At 34.0% G+C, this 17,841-nt stretch overlaps 2 protein-coding genes across 2 annotated transcripts in view; both read right to left on the bottom strand.

Moving 5' to 3' along the window:
• Window positions 1–973: 973 nt before the first annotated feature.
• On the bottom strand, window positions 974–10,757 carry LOC130447085 (uncharacterized). Its single transcript, XM_056783742.1, has 3 exons — window positions 10,301–10,757; window positions 5,741–9,046; window positions 974–1,224 (listed from the first exon to the last, which is right to left on the bottom strand). Exons 1-3 carry the CDS (start codon window positions 10,755–10,757, stop codon window positions 974–976), a joined length of 4,014 nt encoding a protein of 1,337 aa, XP_056639720.1.
• A 6,631-nt stretch (window positions 10,758–17,388) lies between these two features.
• LOC130446622 (dachshund homolog 2) overlaps window positions 17,389–17,841 on the bottom strand; it is a 416,848-nt gene continuing 416,395 nt past the window's right edge. Inside the window, exon 11 of the mRNA XM_056782989.1 lies at window positions 17,389–17,522. Within this exon, the coding sequence (XP_056638967.1) occupies window positions 17,389–17,522 (134 nt within the window). The remainder of the gene's footprint in view (window positions 17,523–17,841) is intronic.

The following is a 17,841-nucleotide window of genomic DNA, read 5'->3' as shown; positions in this document are numbered from 1 at the left end:
GATATTTTACTAAAAATCTACCATTCATTTTTTGTGTCAGAGCTCTCAATTCCAAACTAGTTTCCGTTATGATTGATTTATGTGCTTCACCAGGAAATAAAACTAAACATATAGCCGAATTTAAGGAAAATAAAATTATTATTGTTGCTATTGATAAAACTCCAAGAAAAGTTTCACAACACAAATTTCGGGGCCAAAGCTAAAGTTTATCAAGCTATCACAGTCTTCATCTAGAACTAAAGAAGATAGTCCATCACTTCTACTAGAATCTTTTGGCAATATACTTTTAGATGCACCTTAGAGTGTTCCTGGAAAAAGATCTCAATTAATGAATGAAATATCTTTGCATTATTTGAAACTGCTACGAAGTTGTTGAAACAATTGCTGTACTATAAGTTTGGCTGAAAATAAAAGTATTCTAGCAAGTGCTTCGGGGACTTTCAACTTTATAGACTTATTAAAACTTCCACTCAATTTTGGGAGAGCTGGGATAGATAAGAATAACAGAAGAATAAAGAAACTTCGTACAAAGATTTGGGCCAAAATCGGAGATTAATTATGTTGGTTTTTTCTTTGCTTATTTAAGAAATTATGACTGAGATAAATAACAATATTGATTTATTGTATGCGAGTGGAACTAATGCCCAAATATGTTTATATTTAGAAAACCAGCTACACACGGCAGCTCGAAGTGGTGCTTCATTATCAAAAGACGAATCGAATTGATCGGCAGCTCGAGGAGGTGCTTCATTATCAAAAGACGAATCGAGTTAATCGGCAGCTCAAGGAGGTGCTTCATTATCAAAAGACGAATTGAGTTGATGGCAGCTCGAGGAGGTGCTTCATTATCAAAAGACGAATCGAGTTGATCGGCAGCTCGAGGAGGTGCTTCATTATTAAAAGACGAATGGAGTTGATAGGCAGCTCGAGGTGGTGTTTAATTATCAAAAGACGAATCGAGTTGATCGGCAGCTCAAGGAGGTGCTTCATTAGCAAAAGACGAATCGAGTTGATCGGCAGCTCGAGGAGGTGCTTCATTGTCAAAAGACGAATCGAGTTGATCGGCAGCTCGAGGTGGTGCTTCATTATCAAAAGACGAATCGAATTGATAGGCAGCTCGAGGAGGTGCTTCCTTATCAAAAAACGAATCGAGTTGATCAGCAGCTCGAGGAGGTGCTTCATTATCAAAATACGAATCGAGTTCATCGGCAGCACGAGGAAGTGCTTCATTATCAAAAGACTTATCGAGTCGATCAGATTATTATTGTTGGTTCAATCCACATGGAAAATCATAGAAAATCATATCCAAATTCTACTCCATTTTTTGATCAAGATGAATTGTCTATGTATCTGTATGGCAGTGTCAGATTGGATATAGTTCCATCAGAGTTGCCATATCTCAAAACTTGAGTAGCAAGCATCGTATCAGCGACAGTGCTGCGATCGCATTTCAGAGCATGCGCAGCTGCGATTCTGACCAATTTCTACAGAGCAGCGTGTATCTCATGTTGTTCGAGTTTTTTGTATTTAAAATAGCCATGGCGCAGCGTCTATCTAGGAATAGATGTAGGTAGAATAGGGGTGAAAATTTTGACATAAAGCATCCAATGAAGAATCGGAAATTGTGTTCCAAGAGTGTTCCAAGAGAGTTCCAAGAGTGAATTTTTCATATAAATTATGATTAATTTGAAAATGTATTTTTAATTTTTCGACTGGAGTATGGAGTTGTGAGGTTATGTGAAAGTATACCTTTATAAATGCATTCAAGGAATAATTAACATTCACAGTTAAAAATATGACAAGTAATTTCCTTCACGTATTTTATTGATGCCTCGAAAAACGAAATCTTCGACATCTTTAAATACTTTATTGATATTTTATATAGTTTTCTTACATTTATGACTTAAACGAAATGAATAAATATAAGTTTTACAAAGTACATCTGTAGGCTACTAAAATTTTCTTCTTGCTAAGCTCCAATTCTGATTTTTAAACTGCATTACAAATTTTTTGATTGGAATTTAATGAAATGGAACATCATCATCAGATGAACGATGTCCAGTTGGGAAATTCGAGGAATATAATGAAATTTTGTGAGTTGAAATTAGGAATTCCAGAGGGGACGAATACACGTACTCGTACAAAACGAAAATATGATTCGAGTGATTTTCAATATTTCTATAGAGGAGATTAAATTGTACTTTCACTGACATTTTTGACCTAAAGAATGTGATTTATTTTCTCATGGAGTTGAATGAGTCTAAATACTTTTTGTTTCGTTTGCTCTGTGCCCTAAATTGTTTGGTAATATTGAATAGTAGTTCAGGATTTAAAATGTCATCAAATCATTGTAAAAATTTATCTTCAAAAGGTGATGGGAGGTTTATTGGAGAGAAATGAAAAGTCAAAATATTATTTTCACATTATAATTTCTACAAGGCACACACATACATATATATTTACAATAAATACACACATACTGCTTCTTAATATTAATTAATATACAGAGCACTTTTAACTAATGGAACAAACTCATTTTTCGGTAAACTATTTACTTTGCACAAAAATCTTGAAAAAGGTCGATTTTTCAATCTAAATTTCCATTTTGCTAATAAAATTAATTTTTTTTAATTAAAAAATGTGCAGCAACACTGCATTTTAAATACCATAATTCTTAACTGCATTAGGGTATTTGCATGGTTTGGAGAGTTTATATACAACTTTTTTTTATTCTTTGATCAATAGTTATAGGGAAAAAAGTTATTGAAAATTCAAAAATTTTGTAGGTAGTTTAAACATTTCAGTAAGGCCGCCATATTGCTTGACGTCATAGGTATAAAATAAACACTGAACATATGATACAAAGTAAATACGACAGTTATTCACTCGGTTATTCTAAAATAAGTGTTATTATTAAACTTTGTGCCAGGATATGAAAATACCACGACTAAAACATCTGATAAAGCTTTTATTATGGAACCAATAAATTCGAGTATACAACAAAAATAGTTTGGAAGTGTTTCACCAGGCTGCAGGCTGTTTGGAACATTAAAATATTGAGGAGTATTATAAAAAAAACTAAAATGCATCTTTTAATTATTAGTGTTAGATCGGTAACAACAAATTTTAGGGGGTGGAAAATTTTTCTTTCGGGGGTGGAAAATTTTTCACCCAAAATAACCCCAGAAATCGAAATATCGGCAAATTTAAAGTAAAAAATGACATATAAAGCTTTTTTATTGTATTTATTTATTGTATTTTTGGTAAAAGGGTGGTTCTTAACGGGTGTCAGGGTGTAGAGAATGAAAAATCACTTCGTATTTGGAAAATACACTTAAATACCGAAAGAATTCAAAATCAAATTTTTTTTTCAATTTTTTATTAAAGGAGTGGTTCTTAAGGGTTGATAGGGTATAAACAATCAAAAATTACTAAAACTCAACTAAAAGTTGACAATCATTAAATTAATTTTTATTTCATTCTCTGCAAAAGGGTATTTTTTAATTTTAATTAATTTTTATTAAAAATGCTATGAATTTTTCACAGTAAAAATGAAATTGCAATGTTATAAATCGTTAAAAGATTTTTGCCAATATTATTTTCATCAGAAAGGTAGTTTTTAAACGTTTTTAAGGGTTGATACTTCAAAATATATATATTTTTTCATTATACAATATCTTAAGATATTTATGCTGCATAAACGAGAAACATTTGAATTGAAAAAAAGTAGGAAAAACTTTAATATAGGTATTTTTTGATAAGGGATGGTTTTCACCCCTTAAAAACAATTTGCACACCCTGCGACCATGTAGAAGGGTAAGATGAGCTTAATTCTAAATTTTCAAGAAAATCGGAGCTGCATTAAAAAATTCGGACACCATTTTGTGCTTGAATGTCTGCACTAGTTATTTTACCACGTCGAGCTATGAATTTATTATTAAAAATTGAGATTATTGATTTGTATAGCAGAAAGAATCAACGGATATTCCTTGTTTGTAGCTGACGAAAAAATCAAGGTATTTACTATGTTTGTAGTTAATGAACATAGGGTGGTTTTCAATTACTTCATATACACATTTTATACGGAATGAATTATTACTACCCAAGAGTGAATGGCCATACAACTCGTCATAAACCTGACCTACAATATTTTGATAAGGGTAATCAATTTCTTTTTGGTAATTGTTACACATGTCGAAATACCAGCGGATTTCAGAAACATTTCAATAAACGATGCTCTAGCCGTCTTTTTATCATTTATATTTTCTAAATATTTGTAATTGCTCACTTCTTCATTTTGTCGTTGATTTACTGCAAGCTGGTTGTAAAGGATATGATATTTACTAATTATCTAAATACAAGATCCACTTTTTATAAGGATCTTATTTTATTTGAAAATTCGGTATTTATAATTAAGATTCGATCTCATTTTGTGGATTTTTGTATAAAATAAATTGTTTATTAAATAATGAATCTGTTCAATAATTTCACGGTGCTCCGAAGATCTAGCGAGAACTTTTTCCAAAGTTTTCCATTATATATATTTGCCATTAACTGTATACAAGCTAATTAGTAAATGAATCGTTTATTTTAGAAACCCGTTAACTGCACTTTCAAATTTTCGGAAAACGAAGAAAAACTTATTAAGTATCTGTTGTCTTGATGTAGATTTTTACTTTTAAAAAATCAGAGTAATACTTAATACCCTTTCAGAAATAATGGAATTTGATGATTATATGTCTTAAAAAAAGGTAAAAAAATGTTTCACTTAACGAGTTTCTGCAGTAAAATACGCCTTCATGCCCATTTTTTAGCAATATTGAATTTTTTATAGTCTAATTAGGATGTTTAATAATAAAAACCCAATAATATAAACTCAAATTTATTATTATAAACACTACAAAACATACTAATAAACAACTTTTATTAAATTTCTAACTTTTACTAATCTTTTTCTATCTATGGCACTACCCATCTTCGTACACCTTGCCAACATTACCCTGCGCTTTTATAGTAAAAAGATCCATACTCTGTGGGATATTTGGTGAGCTTCTTCAAGTCATCAATCTTCTTTTCATTTGTTGGTACTGTTCAGCACTTTATTTCTTCAAGGTAAACTTTGAAGTTACAATTCCCTCAATAAAGGCTTTAACCACAACTTTACCTTGACGAGCTTTATTGTACTGAAATTCCTTGTAAGTGGAGACTTTTAAAGGGATTTTGTTTTCCTTTCCATGTGTTTCATTTCAGCTTATATTTTTTTTTATAATAAACCACGAATTGAAACTGTATGTCATGTCACTGGTTTCCTCATACTGTTCTGTAATGTACACTGTCCGATTTTCGCAAAGACGTTTTATACGGCCGAAATAACGGTCACAGGCTTAAAATGGATGTCCCTTTACTGGAAAGTAATGGGTCACCGATTCAAACATTCCCATTGTATTATAGTTATTATTAACACGTTCACATTAACATTTATTTGTAAGAAAATTTTTACATAGCTTTAACAACAGAACTTATTATATTATCTCATTTCTTCCATTCGCTCAGTAGTCGGTTGGTCGGACAGCGTTGCCAGTTTTCATGAGTTTTGAATTAATTCTGGCGTGAACATACTCCCCGCGTTGAAAGCATAAGGATGGCTTTCAAAGGTCAACTGGAAGGGGGCAGATTTTTTGAAAGCTTCTTTTGATGATTTCTCCAGAGGGAGTTCTTATAGAAGCGACCCTAGCGATACCGTCAGGGCCTCTATGGAGCTTGCTGATTCTACCTAATAACCACTGAGTGGGCATAGTGTTCTCGCCTTTCACTAAAACGAGAGAATCTTCTACTAGATGGCCTTGGTTGGACTTCCATTTGGTGCGTCTTTGGAGCTCCGCAATGTACTCAGATTTCCATCTGTTCCAGAAGTGCTGTGCTAATTGTTGTACGAGCTGAAATCTGGAAAGTCGATTCATTTTTATGTCGGTGACATCTTGATCAGGTGCTGCAATTATTGGTCTTCCAATCAAGAAGTGAGCTGGGGTAAGAGGTCCAAAATCGTTGGGATCAGAGCTCAGTGGGCATAAAGGACGCGAATTCAAAATCGCCTCGATTTGTGCGAGAACTGTGGCAAATTCTTCAAATGATAAATGAACTTGGGTCAAAACGCGCCTTAAATGATGCTTTACGCTTTTGACAGCTGCTTCCCACAAACCTCCGAAATGAGGAGAGTAGGGTGGTATAAAACTCCACTCTATATTCTGAGAGCTACATTTCTCGATTATAGTGTTGCTGCCATGTTTTAGAAAATCCTTTAGCTCTCGCTGTGCCCCGACGAAGCTTGTTCCATTGTCGGACAATATTTTTGATGGTTTGCCTCGTCTAGAGACAAAACGATATAGCGCCTGAATAAATGATTCTGAAGAAAGGCTAGAAATCAATTCCAAATGGACTGCTTTAGTTGATAAACAAATAAATACGCCAATATAACATTTACTTAAACGACAACCTCTACCTTTCTTATCGTTAATCATAAATGGCCCCGCGTAATCAACTCCCACTATTGAAAATGCACTAGAAGGATTAGTTCTATCGCGCGGTAAGTTGGCCATAATTGGCTGTATGGTTTTAGCATTGAATTTGAAGCATTTCACACAATTCTTAACAGTCTTTCGTGCAAGATTTCTACCGGATATAACCCAGTAATTTTCTCTTATAGTGCTTAAGAGCAGCTGAGGGCCGCCATGCAATAGGCGTTCATGTTCTTGTAAAAATAGTAGCTTTGAAAAATGATGCTTTGAATTGATCAAAATTGGATGCCTTTTGCCAAAGGAGTAATTTGAATGTTTTAGTCGCCCTCCTACGCGTAGCAAACCATCGGGTTCTAGAAAGGGACTAAGACTTAATAGATTACTATGGGAGCTCAAAGGCTTGTTATTTTTCAATGTTTCAATTTCGGTAGAATACGATTGAGATTGACAAATTCGAATGAGACATTTTAGAGAATCACTTAACTCCTGTACTGTAAGAGAACCGCCTCTTCTGCGATTTCTCTGAAGACAATTATCCTTAAATCGTAAAATGTATGCCATTGTTCGTTGCATTCTTGAGAAATTTGAAAAACGTTCAAAGGGAAAACTCAGAGTAGGGGGCGCAACATTGGTCAGAAGACTGGATTTAAGTTCAGGTAAATCATGAAGCACCTCCAGCTTGTCATTGGGCCAAAAACTTGGGTCCTTAGCTAGCCAAGTAGGGCCGCGCCACCACAAATCAGAGTTTAAAATTTGACTAGGATATATTCCCCTTGAAGCAATATCTGCTGGATTATCGTGGGTGGGGATGTGCCTCCAATCGGCGTGTTTAGTGAGAGACTGAATTTCTGCCACTCTATGGGCCGTGAATGTTTTTAGCAGATTCGGGCTTGTGCGCACCCAAGCTAGAGTTATAGTTGAGTCCGACCAAAGTGTGAAAGATTTGAATTGAATTTTCAAAGCAGTTTTAGCTTTATCTGTTAGGCGGGCTAGAAGCAATGCTGCGCATAATTCCAACCGCGGGATTGGTATTGTTTTTATAGGTGCCACCTTTGCTTTGGCGCATAACAGGGATACATGAACCTTTTGATCGGAATCAATACTTCTCAAATAAACACAGGCTCCGTAAGCCTTTTCCGAAGCGTCAGCGAAACCATGCAGTTGTAATTCAACAGCATTCTTGCAAATGGCTTGTCTGTTTAACTCAAGATCGTTCAAAATAAGAAGCTCCTTCTCCAACCTTACCCAATTTTCAGATATAGCTTTTGGAATAGCGTCATCCCAAGCTAATTTATTTTCCCATAATTTTTGCATTATCATTTTTGCGATAATAGTACATGGGCTTAGTAAACCAAGGATGTCGAATATTTTTGATATAGTAGATAAAATTGTGCGTTTTGTGACCTTTGTACCTATAGGATTGGTATGAATTTTATATTGAAGCTTGTCGTTATTGCAAACCCATATCAAGCCTAATGTTTTTGTTTTGCCATCATGCGCAAATTCTAGTATATCGGATTTTAAATCATTTGAACTTATATTTTTGAGCGCGTTGGTGTCGTTAGAGCACCATTTTCGGAGTGCGAAACATCCCGATTTAAGAGTGTCACTTATCGCTTTACATATGTATTGCGCATGCTCAAGTGTAGGTGCACCTGTTAACAGGTCATCTACATAAAAGTCGTGCTTAATGATTTCGGCTATTTCCGGGTTCATTTCTTGAATATCCTCAGCGAGTTTAGCTAAACAGCGTATTGCAAGATAACTGGCAGAGGCTTGCCCGTATGTAACGGTATTTAGCTGGTAGACTTCCAGGTTATCACTCGGATTTTCGCGCCATACAATTTTTTGCAAATGCCTTTGCTCGGGCGTTATTGAAATTTGCCGGTACATTTTAACTATGTCTGCCGAAACTACATAGTTATATTTCCTAAACCTTAAGACTATTGATAGTAAATCGTCTTGTAAAACGGGTCCAATGACTTGAATATTGTTGAAGGATAGACCGTTGCTAGAGGGCGCTGATGCATCGAAAACTACCCGTAGTTTTGTGGTCAAACTCTCTTCTCTCAAAACTCCGTGATGCGGCATGAAATATTCGAAGCTTGAATCATTGCCGTTACAAATTGTCATATGGCCTAGCTCTTTATACTCGTTCATAAATTGTATATATCTGCTGTGCAGCATTGGATCTCTCCTGAATTTTCGTTCTAATGCATAGAAACGTTTTTCGGCTTGAGCTTTCGACTCACCTAAACTAGAAGGTTGTTGCTTCAAAGGTATAGTGACTGTAAAACGTCCGTTCGCGTCTCTGGTAGTAGTTTTGATGAAATTGTCCTCGCAAAATTGTTCATCTGGAGAAAGTTGTCGCGTGCTAGATATTTCCTCGATTTCCCAAAATTTGGCTATTGAATTTAATAATTCCTGGTTTATACTTAAATTACAAGAAGCCTTTTCAACGTTGTTAGTACTTATTTGCCCAGATACAACCCAACCTAGCACTGTATCAATTAATAGCGGCATATTTTTTCCTAACGAAATTTTGTTATTGCTTAAAATTGTCCAAAATAGGTCCGCGCCAATGAGCATGTCTACTGGTCCGGGAATATTGAATTGTGGATCAGCTAGCTTTAGATCACCTGGAATCGCCCAAGATTGCGTGTTGATTCGACAACACGGCATCACACTTGTAATCTCTTTTAGAATATAACAATTGCCATGCGCTTTAAAATTGGTATGTATAGATTTAAATGAAACCTTACACCTTTTACTGACCTTTGAAATATTGTTTGAAATTCCGAAAATTGAAAGATCTGTTTTATGTGTCGCAATATTCAAACGCTTTTGCAAATCCTCCGTTATAAAGGAAGTTTGAGAACCACAATCTAATAACGCTCTTGCTTTGTGAAAATTATTGAAATTGTCTGAAATGAGTAAACAGGCGGTAGATAATAGCACCTGCCCCGCCGCTGGTACCACTACGCCACTGCTTAGTGCTGCGGAACTTGAGCTCGCGTTGTCCGCTATCTCGAGTTTTTCATGCAAAATTGTATTGTGCCAAGCTTTACACACTTTGCAAGGCCCTAATTTACACTGTTTGACAGAGTGACCCGAACGCAAACAGTTATGGCAAAGATTTGATTTTTTGACAAAATCTTTTTTTTGTGTTATTGTTAATCCGAGAAACTCTGCACAACGATATATTGAATGCTCTTTCTTGCAATAGGAGCATGTATATGTACTTGAGGTCAATGACCTTACTCTACTTTGTTTATTGAATTTATTTTCCTCATTACTAAATTTTGAATCTGATTTATTTAAACTGAGACTGTTCTTTGATTCTAACATATTAAGAAAATTGGAACGTTTTTGTAAAAATTGTAGGAATTTATCTAACTTTGGCAATTCTTCCTGATCTCTATTTTCCCTTTCCCATTCAAGGTTTGAGCTAGTATCTAATTTATTAGTAATCCAAAAAATTAGTAGAGGATCCCAATTAGTTATATTTTGCCCCAATTGTTCAATAGATCCCAAATGTTTGTGAATATCGTCAGCTAAATTTTGTAGTTTTTCAGCTGTCGGTTTTTGTATATTTTCTAATGAAAAAATAGCTCTAATATGTTCATATATTAATTTTTTAGTATTGTCAAATCTTTTTGAAATTGTGGCCCATGCCACTTCATAATTGTCGGCCGTATATTTGATTTTGGAAATGGACGCCGCTGCTGTTCCTCCTAGTGCACTTCGCAAGTAATAAAATTTTTGAATATTATCTAATTTCTTACTATCATGAATAAGGCTTTTATATGTGTCCCTGAATTCTAACCAATCTTCAAAGTTTCCACTGAATTTAGGAAGTGATATATCCGGAAGCTTTATACCCTCGTTTTTACAACAAGCTTTGTCTGAAATCACGCTAAGATTTGTATCATTATCGTGATTATTGTAGCTTTGTAAAATGTTTTTAGCAACAGCGATTGCATCATAATATGAATTTTCAAATCTCTCTCGTTCGATTAATTGCTCATCTAAATTTATATCATCCTGTAACTCTATTTCTAATTGATATGATTTGAATTCGTCAAGATAATTTTCGGCATCACGTAACCTATCTTTTAATTTTGTAACTTCTGTTTGGCTTAAATTAGATATAGTTGCAAATTCATTTACCGCTTTTGTGAAAATAGTTAACTGAGCTTTAATTACACCTCTTTTCTTTATTAGTTTGCCAAGTTCTGCCATTTTATATTGTCAAATTGTTCAAGCACAAACAGAGAAGCTTTGAAATCGCAAATGGAAAGAAAAATTCGGAAATAAATAATTTGGAACAAACTCACTCTGATTTCGGTCGAACTGCCTGATTCTTGCAATTGAACTAGTCGGCCAGTTGAGTTGATGTCTGGTCGCCGTGATATTGTATCGACTACTTGTTTGGTCGATCACTTTGCACTCGTTGATAGTTGCTTGCAGCACGTGGTAAATTGTTTTTGGGTTATAGTTGTTAATAATATATTGTTTATTGCGAATTTTCACTGGTTTTGTTTATAATCCGGCTCGAAGGACCATTTTTTGTATTATAGTTATTATTAACACGTTCACATTAACATTTATTTGTAAGAAAATTTTTACATAGCTTTAACAACAGAACTTATTATATTATCTCATTTCTTCCATTCGCTCAGTAGTCGGTTGGTCGGACAGCGTTGCCAGTTTTCATGAGTTTTGAATTAATTCTGGCGTGAACACCCATATCACACAGATTCATGAGAAAACGCACGACACTTTGGTTTTTGGTTTGCCCTGACGGGCCATCATTGAAGAGAATTGTCCACCAGGAACATTATATTGTAAATAGCGCAATAACATAGAGCACACCTCTTCTGGTGATATTTTGGACTCACCTCCATGAAAAATGTACATGCTTGCTTTATTTCTCTTCATATCATGAGCACAAAAGACATTCAGCTAGAGCTGACGCATGTAGAATACTAGTTTGGTAGCGGAAGGTTTTACATGTAGTCAAAACAAAGTTTTTTCATCCTTGTTTTAAGTCATGTTTTGTTGTTTGTGCTAATACTTCTTAGCTCTGCGCTGGTGAACTATTTGCTCAACTGCTACAGTACGTTTAACGTTTTCGTTTAAGAATTTGTCTCTCAGTTAGGATTTGAAATACTCACTCTGGTAGTGTACATCAACTGTGTCGCCGTCCAAATGATAAGCTGTAGGTTTCTTTAAAATACCTAGAGTAAAAACTATATTTGACTTTATCTTCCAATTCAGGATGTTCGATTTGGTACATTTCATACATTGTTGCAATACTGAGTGCTGCATCCAAGTTTTGTTTATTCTTGGTCTCATAGTGGGTTTCTCTAACCTCTGATCTGCGGTTTTTGCCTCTTATGACTAATAGACTAATTAATCTTGCAACTCTGTCACAAGAAATACTTTTTTGCAAACTGAAAGAAATTCCCAATTGCTCTAAATATTGTACTGAAAAGTGTTTGTGGTTTTTGAGGCTTGATTTTCACTTGTACCAACAGAGCAATCTATTACTTTTTTCACTCAATTTCTTTAACCTCAATCAAAGTTTACAAATATAAATCCTGTCCGTTTTCACAAACGATTGAGTAAGAGTATTCCAGATCTGTATTTTTGTGTCACTATCAACGGATAAACTGCATTTCCGTGACCATTTACAAACAGGAATACATTTTTGTAAAACAATGTTACCTTTATAGTTTTTTCTTCATCTTTTACTCTGGATGTTCGCGTAATGTTTCTTTTATATTTCTCTTCATTGACAATACCTTGTTTCCTTTTTGGCTAATTACTTACACTAACCATTTTGTAAAGAAAACTATAATAAAACACAATGTAAAACTACGAAACTTTCAACCATGAACACATTATATTATGTCTATGACCTCTAAATAGCAACAGGTCAAGCGATAATAACCAGTGTTATGACGAGAAGAAACTGAAATTGACTGCAGAAATACGTCAAGTGACGCCGATTGACGAGTTTCTGCACTAAACTTAGGATTTCATGCTAGAAAAAACCACATAATATGTAATAATCTCAATTTTCATAGAAATGACAGTTGACGGGTGCCTGAAATAAACGATTCAAATATTATACTATACGTGTATTTTGAAGTTTTCACTATTGATTTGAATTCAGGGCCGATCTTAGTAGGTGTGCAGTAATAATAATTTTATTTGCAAAGCAAATTTTTTCGTGTATATTTTTAAATAAAATTACATATACAGAATAAAAATATTAAATTTCTAATAAATGGAATGATAAATCAAAACAAGCAAGTCCAATTTTTTTGAATGCTTAGTGTATAGTGAATGTGTAAAATATTTTTACTGTGGAAGGGAATATCTTCAAAAGACATAAATATGTCTGTGCGAGGTTTATTTCATCACACTGCTTAGTCTTATTTTGGTTTATCTACTAAATCTTCCGTTTTTTTTTATTATTTTTCTCACCATATCAGATAGAGTTTTCCAGACATTCTAGTGACAATAAATTCCAGTTTTGACATATTAAAAAGGTGTACTCTGCAGTATCTTCAAAACTGTCTGTAATATCAAACTTTTAATATTAACAATTCATCTTTTCGTCCAGCTACCTTTGTCTGTCATATTCCTCCATCGTTTTTGGTAACTTCTTCACTTTTCCCGTTACTATATATTCACCAAATGTCAAGCTTCTTTCCCTTACCACTAATCCTGAAGGTATCAAGTACTACTGCGATCGTTGATAATGCTCGAAATGCACTGCAAATTTCAGTAGCTAGTTGCTGTATTTTTGGAATCTGACTACATGAGTCCCACACAGAGCTACATATAATATGAGAACCGTTTTTTAACCTCCGATCGCTCCATGCAGGCGCTACGCGGGCAGAAGAAAGCGGGCGTCAGTTGGCGTTGTGCTACAACCACGCAAACATATCCGCCATTATTGCGCCTGCCAAGTGTAATTCGTTATCTAGATAGTGCTAGTGCAGTGCGATAGTGCTGCAGAAATCCATCCATCCTTGTGGTCCTCCTCACGTGATTTGTATGTGATGCTCCCGCCCAATAGAGAGCTCTATATTATAACACTCTTTATTTTTATTAAACATTCTGGACATGGTATCCATGTAGCTGAGTTATGTACCAATCTTGTGGTAAGAAAATTATTGTTTTATATGATTGAGTGCGTGACCGTTGTCAAGAGTTTCCGATTTACTATTAATTATTGAGATGTAACATCGAGCGGCTGAAGACCATCGCAGCTGCCTTAGCTTTTTTCAGTTATTTACAGTGTCTTTCCATAGAAGTAGACTCCATGGTACCTTTCTGGTTTAGTTGTGACACGTGTGTTATTCACTCCTATGGTCACCTGCCCAACTGTCCTATAGTCGACCATAAACTTAGATTTTCTACACACATTCCTCACGCAATAGATTGAGACTTTATTGCTTATCAAATACATTAAGCGTCGGCGTATTCATTCAAATTAAAGAACAAATTTTTAGTTGTCCTTCTGTAAGTTTTAGTAACCGAACGTCCAGAAAGTAATGAACGTTTTGATGTAACGCGGCACTGAGAGAGGTAACGCCATTTCAGCGTCGTTTCTACCAACTCAGACAACTTTATATACAGGGCAGCATTGAATTGATCTCTATTGTTGTATAAGAAATTAATTCTTAGTTTCATTGTATTCCAAATGATGTCATTTCATTTGAATACGTTCATTCAGTTCTGAATTAACTTGAAATAATCAGAATTATCTAAAGGAAGTGATTTCGCTTAAATAAATTTTGGTTTCCAAATTCTTTTGGCATATTTATTAACGTGCTACCCTCTTAAATGTATAGATTAGTTTATTTCATATAATTAGTGATAAAAATAAGCGGCCAATACCCTAGGATCGCCCCTGATTCAATTAATTCCGATTGGTTGGAATAGATATTGAAAATAATTGATGTACTTACAAATAAACATGCATAGTTCATTACGGCTGTTTACATTTTCTTTTTTATCCTTAAATACACAGTGTTTGTGCTAATTTTGCGTATTATGTATTTCGATTTATACTTCTGGATGAAGTTATTCGTCCTTGATTGTTATTTGGATTCTACGTACTGAATGTGAATGTCTCAGATTAAAAATGATACACGATATGTCTACAATGGGATTATTTGGAAAAATATATAAAGAACGTCAGAAAACTAGAATTATTTGATTTTCTTACTAACTAAGACTTTTATATGCGATGAGTACAAATTTAAGTCTTGACCGTCTACTAAACTCTACAAACATCCGGATTCGATTTACTGGAGCATATGGTGAAAATCGGCTTATATACAAATTCAATTTATAGTACTGTCTAATTTCCAGTTATTTTATCCAATTTTCTATTAGTTTTATTACTAATTAGTCATTAAATAAAGCAGTCGGTTACACTCTATTGGTAGATTTACCAAGCTATAAGTTACGTTTGTATCCAAAAGGTAAGTTATTCAGTAAGATATTTACACTTGATTATAATTAACAGCTTTCACCCCTTGTACACCCTTGTGAAATTTCTGTAACAAAAATTCATAGAAAAATAGTTTGTTGAACTAAACTAAAGAAGTTTTCAGTTAATTAAAAGGTGAGTGCCTAAAATCAGGTATTTGATGGTATGTTGTATATTTCTATTCTAGAAAGATTGTGTGTGAGATTTATTTGTACCATTTATGTAACATTGAAAAGCTAATAATATAAAATTACTGTTTCTAGAATGTCGTTACCACCTTCGTGAGAATGAGATTACTGACTTTCTTCTTACTGGTGAAAACAGTGATGATGGAATGGATTTTGATGACGATAAAATGATAGTTCCCAAATTTGAATCATTGTTTGTGGTACTGAAATTTCAAATATTGCTTGGAAAGACAATAAAGTTGTTAGGATGGTGTCGAATCTCATAGGTAAAATGCCCAAGGACCAGATTTGATGTTATAACAAAAAAAAGATACTTCAACATTGATCTCCCAAGGTAATTATTGAATGTAATCAATAGATGTACGGTGTTGATTTAGTTGTCACTTTCATGGGTTACTATAAAATCTTGTTACGAAGTGAAAGGTGGAGACTATCAAGAGTCACAATTCGATAGAAAATGACAATTAGGCTAAAAAGCACAGAGATCCTGCGCAATATGTTAATTCTCGAGACAAGAGTTTCCAAAACCTTATAGAAAAGAAAAAGATAACAGCTAAATTAATAAGAAATCGAACCTAACTTTACTACTGCAGGAAATCACAATTTTATATTGCCGAAAACACGAATAAAAATGTCACCAAGAGGAAGATACCGGAGAATATAATAATGGAAAAAATAAACATATATTATCCCTTGTGGTACACATCAACAAGAAATTCATATCAAAATATATTAGTGAGAAAATAAAAGAAGAACCAATGAACACAGAGAAAGATATAAACAAGATATGAGACAAAAACATATAAAACGTTATGGATGGTGGAAAGACAACAGCAAAAAGAAATAAGCAAACTCGAGAAGCCTCAAAGACATTGAAAATAGAGAATCTGTCGGACAAGATGGAATCCATCATGAACTACTTACTTACTTGAAAAAACTGTGAAATATCAAACAGATGGCAAACCTGTACATGTATACCCTTTTTTGAACAAAAAAGGGTTAACTACAAACAGGTGATTCTACTGGATACAATATTGAAATGACCACCAGCAAAATTAATCAACAAAATCAGGAAGATCCTGTGTAGATTTGTCCTTCGAAAACTGGTTGAAAAATCCTTGGAAACAGCATCTCTATGCTTCATTTTCCTCATAAAAGCATTTGAATTCATAAAAAAAGGTGAGTAGGTAACGGTTACGAAATGGTTGACAAAGAAATCGAAGATAAAGATGATCTTGATCTTCAATACCTAAAATCTTACAGAAAAAGCATAATAAGACTATCTCGAATGAAAAGACCAAATGTATGATATCAAAAATGATCATTAGATGAAGTAACTTGGAATTGACATAATCAGAAGACGAGGTAAGAGGTCAAGGAGCCAGAGCAAATAAGGTAACAGGATATCTTCAGAAACAAACAACTAAGACAAGAAACACAGAAACAAGGTCATAAATATCAGAAACGAAACCACTCTTTAAAACGACAGAAATGAAAATTTGAAATAATGAAATATGAAATAATAGAAACAACATATAAGTCAAATTACAGATAAATAACTGGTAAAAACAGCGGGAGTTTAATTTCCAATTGGAACATGGCGCTGAGGTCGATGACGAAAGAAGTGGACTGAAGTCTAGAACCAGGATGCGAATCAGGCGATAGATCTATCATAAAAGAAAGAGGGAATGAATTTCTGAGACTCTAAGAATTATGAGAAAAGTCTCTAGTTACGAATTGAGAAAACTTTAGGAGCAGTCGACACCTGACGAAAGTGTCCTCCATTAACAGATTTGTGCTTTGCTCGAGCATGCACCGTCTTCTTCTGTTTTAAAAGGAACTTGGTTGAAGTAGATAAAAGAAGTGAAGCTTTTGTTGATAATAAGATATTACAAATGGAATATTACATGTCGATAGAATAGAAGCATTAGAATGTAGCATAATTTTGTACATAAGATTTCGTATTATTTAATAGCTAGAGCTGGTATACGAAGTTCATATTCTTAAGCCAAGCCATCTGAAATAAATTTTGATCAGTATAAAAAAATATTTACCTAAAAATCACGTTAATAATATGTCAAATTATTATTATAACTTTGACTTTGACAACTTGTTTTAAGGAATATGTATGAATGATTAAATATTTACAAGATGTTTAGCATGAACTATTTTATGTTGCACTGCTGGTGAACATCACTGAACTCTTATAATATCCAGATCTATCTTGTAAAGGTGATTTCACTTCTCTTTCCATGTGCTGTTGCCGTGATTTTCGTTCCATTTCCAATTCTTGAGCCAAGGAATCTGAAACAAAGGCTTTTCGTAAATATAAAATATCATAATTGGATTTTATAAGATTAAGTTGCTCGTTACATTCATTAATCTTTTACAGTATCAAACAGATGTTATCCAAAAACTACATATTCCAAAATGTAATCAACCTCATACTTTCTTTCCCCTAAAATTGATGTATACTATATTGCTTCGATTATTTAGTTGCTTAAATCCTCTTCACTAAGAAGAAATTTTAAATTTAATATAATTTTAGATCTATTGTTAATTACGCCGCACAAACGTAGACTACCACTCAAATGAGGGTAATTACTCTTAAAAAAATATCCGT

This window comes from Diorhabda sublineata, chromosome 7, assembly GCF_026230105.1.
Source record: "Diorhabda sublineata isolate icDioSubl1.1 chromosome 7, icDioSubl1.1, whole genome shotgun sequence".
Taxonomy (NCBI): domain Eukaryota; kingdom Metazoa; phylum Arthropoda; class Insecta; order Coleoptera; family Chrysomelidae; genus Diorhabda; species Diorhabda sublineata.
Note: the sequence above shows the minus strand (reverse complement) of the source record. Positions and strands in the feature narration are given on the sequence as shown.

Excerpts from the sequence above, each read along its gene's own strand:
- LOC130447085 (XM_056783742.1), bottom strand. The coding sequence starts at position 10,757 with ATGGCAGAACTTGGCAAACTAATAAAGAAAAGAGGTGTAATTAAAGCT. Across the intron at positions 9,047-10,300 it reads TAAAAGCCTTATTCATGATA|GAAAAAATATGCCGCTATTA; the intron begins GTAAGAAATTAG and ends AAATTTCGTTAG. Across the intron at positions 1,225-5,740 it reads GCTCCATAGAGGCCCTGACG|CACTTCCTCGTGCTGCCGAT; the intron begins GTATCGCTAGGG and ends TTGATAATGAAG.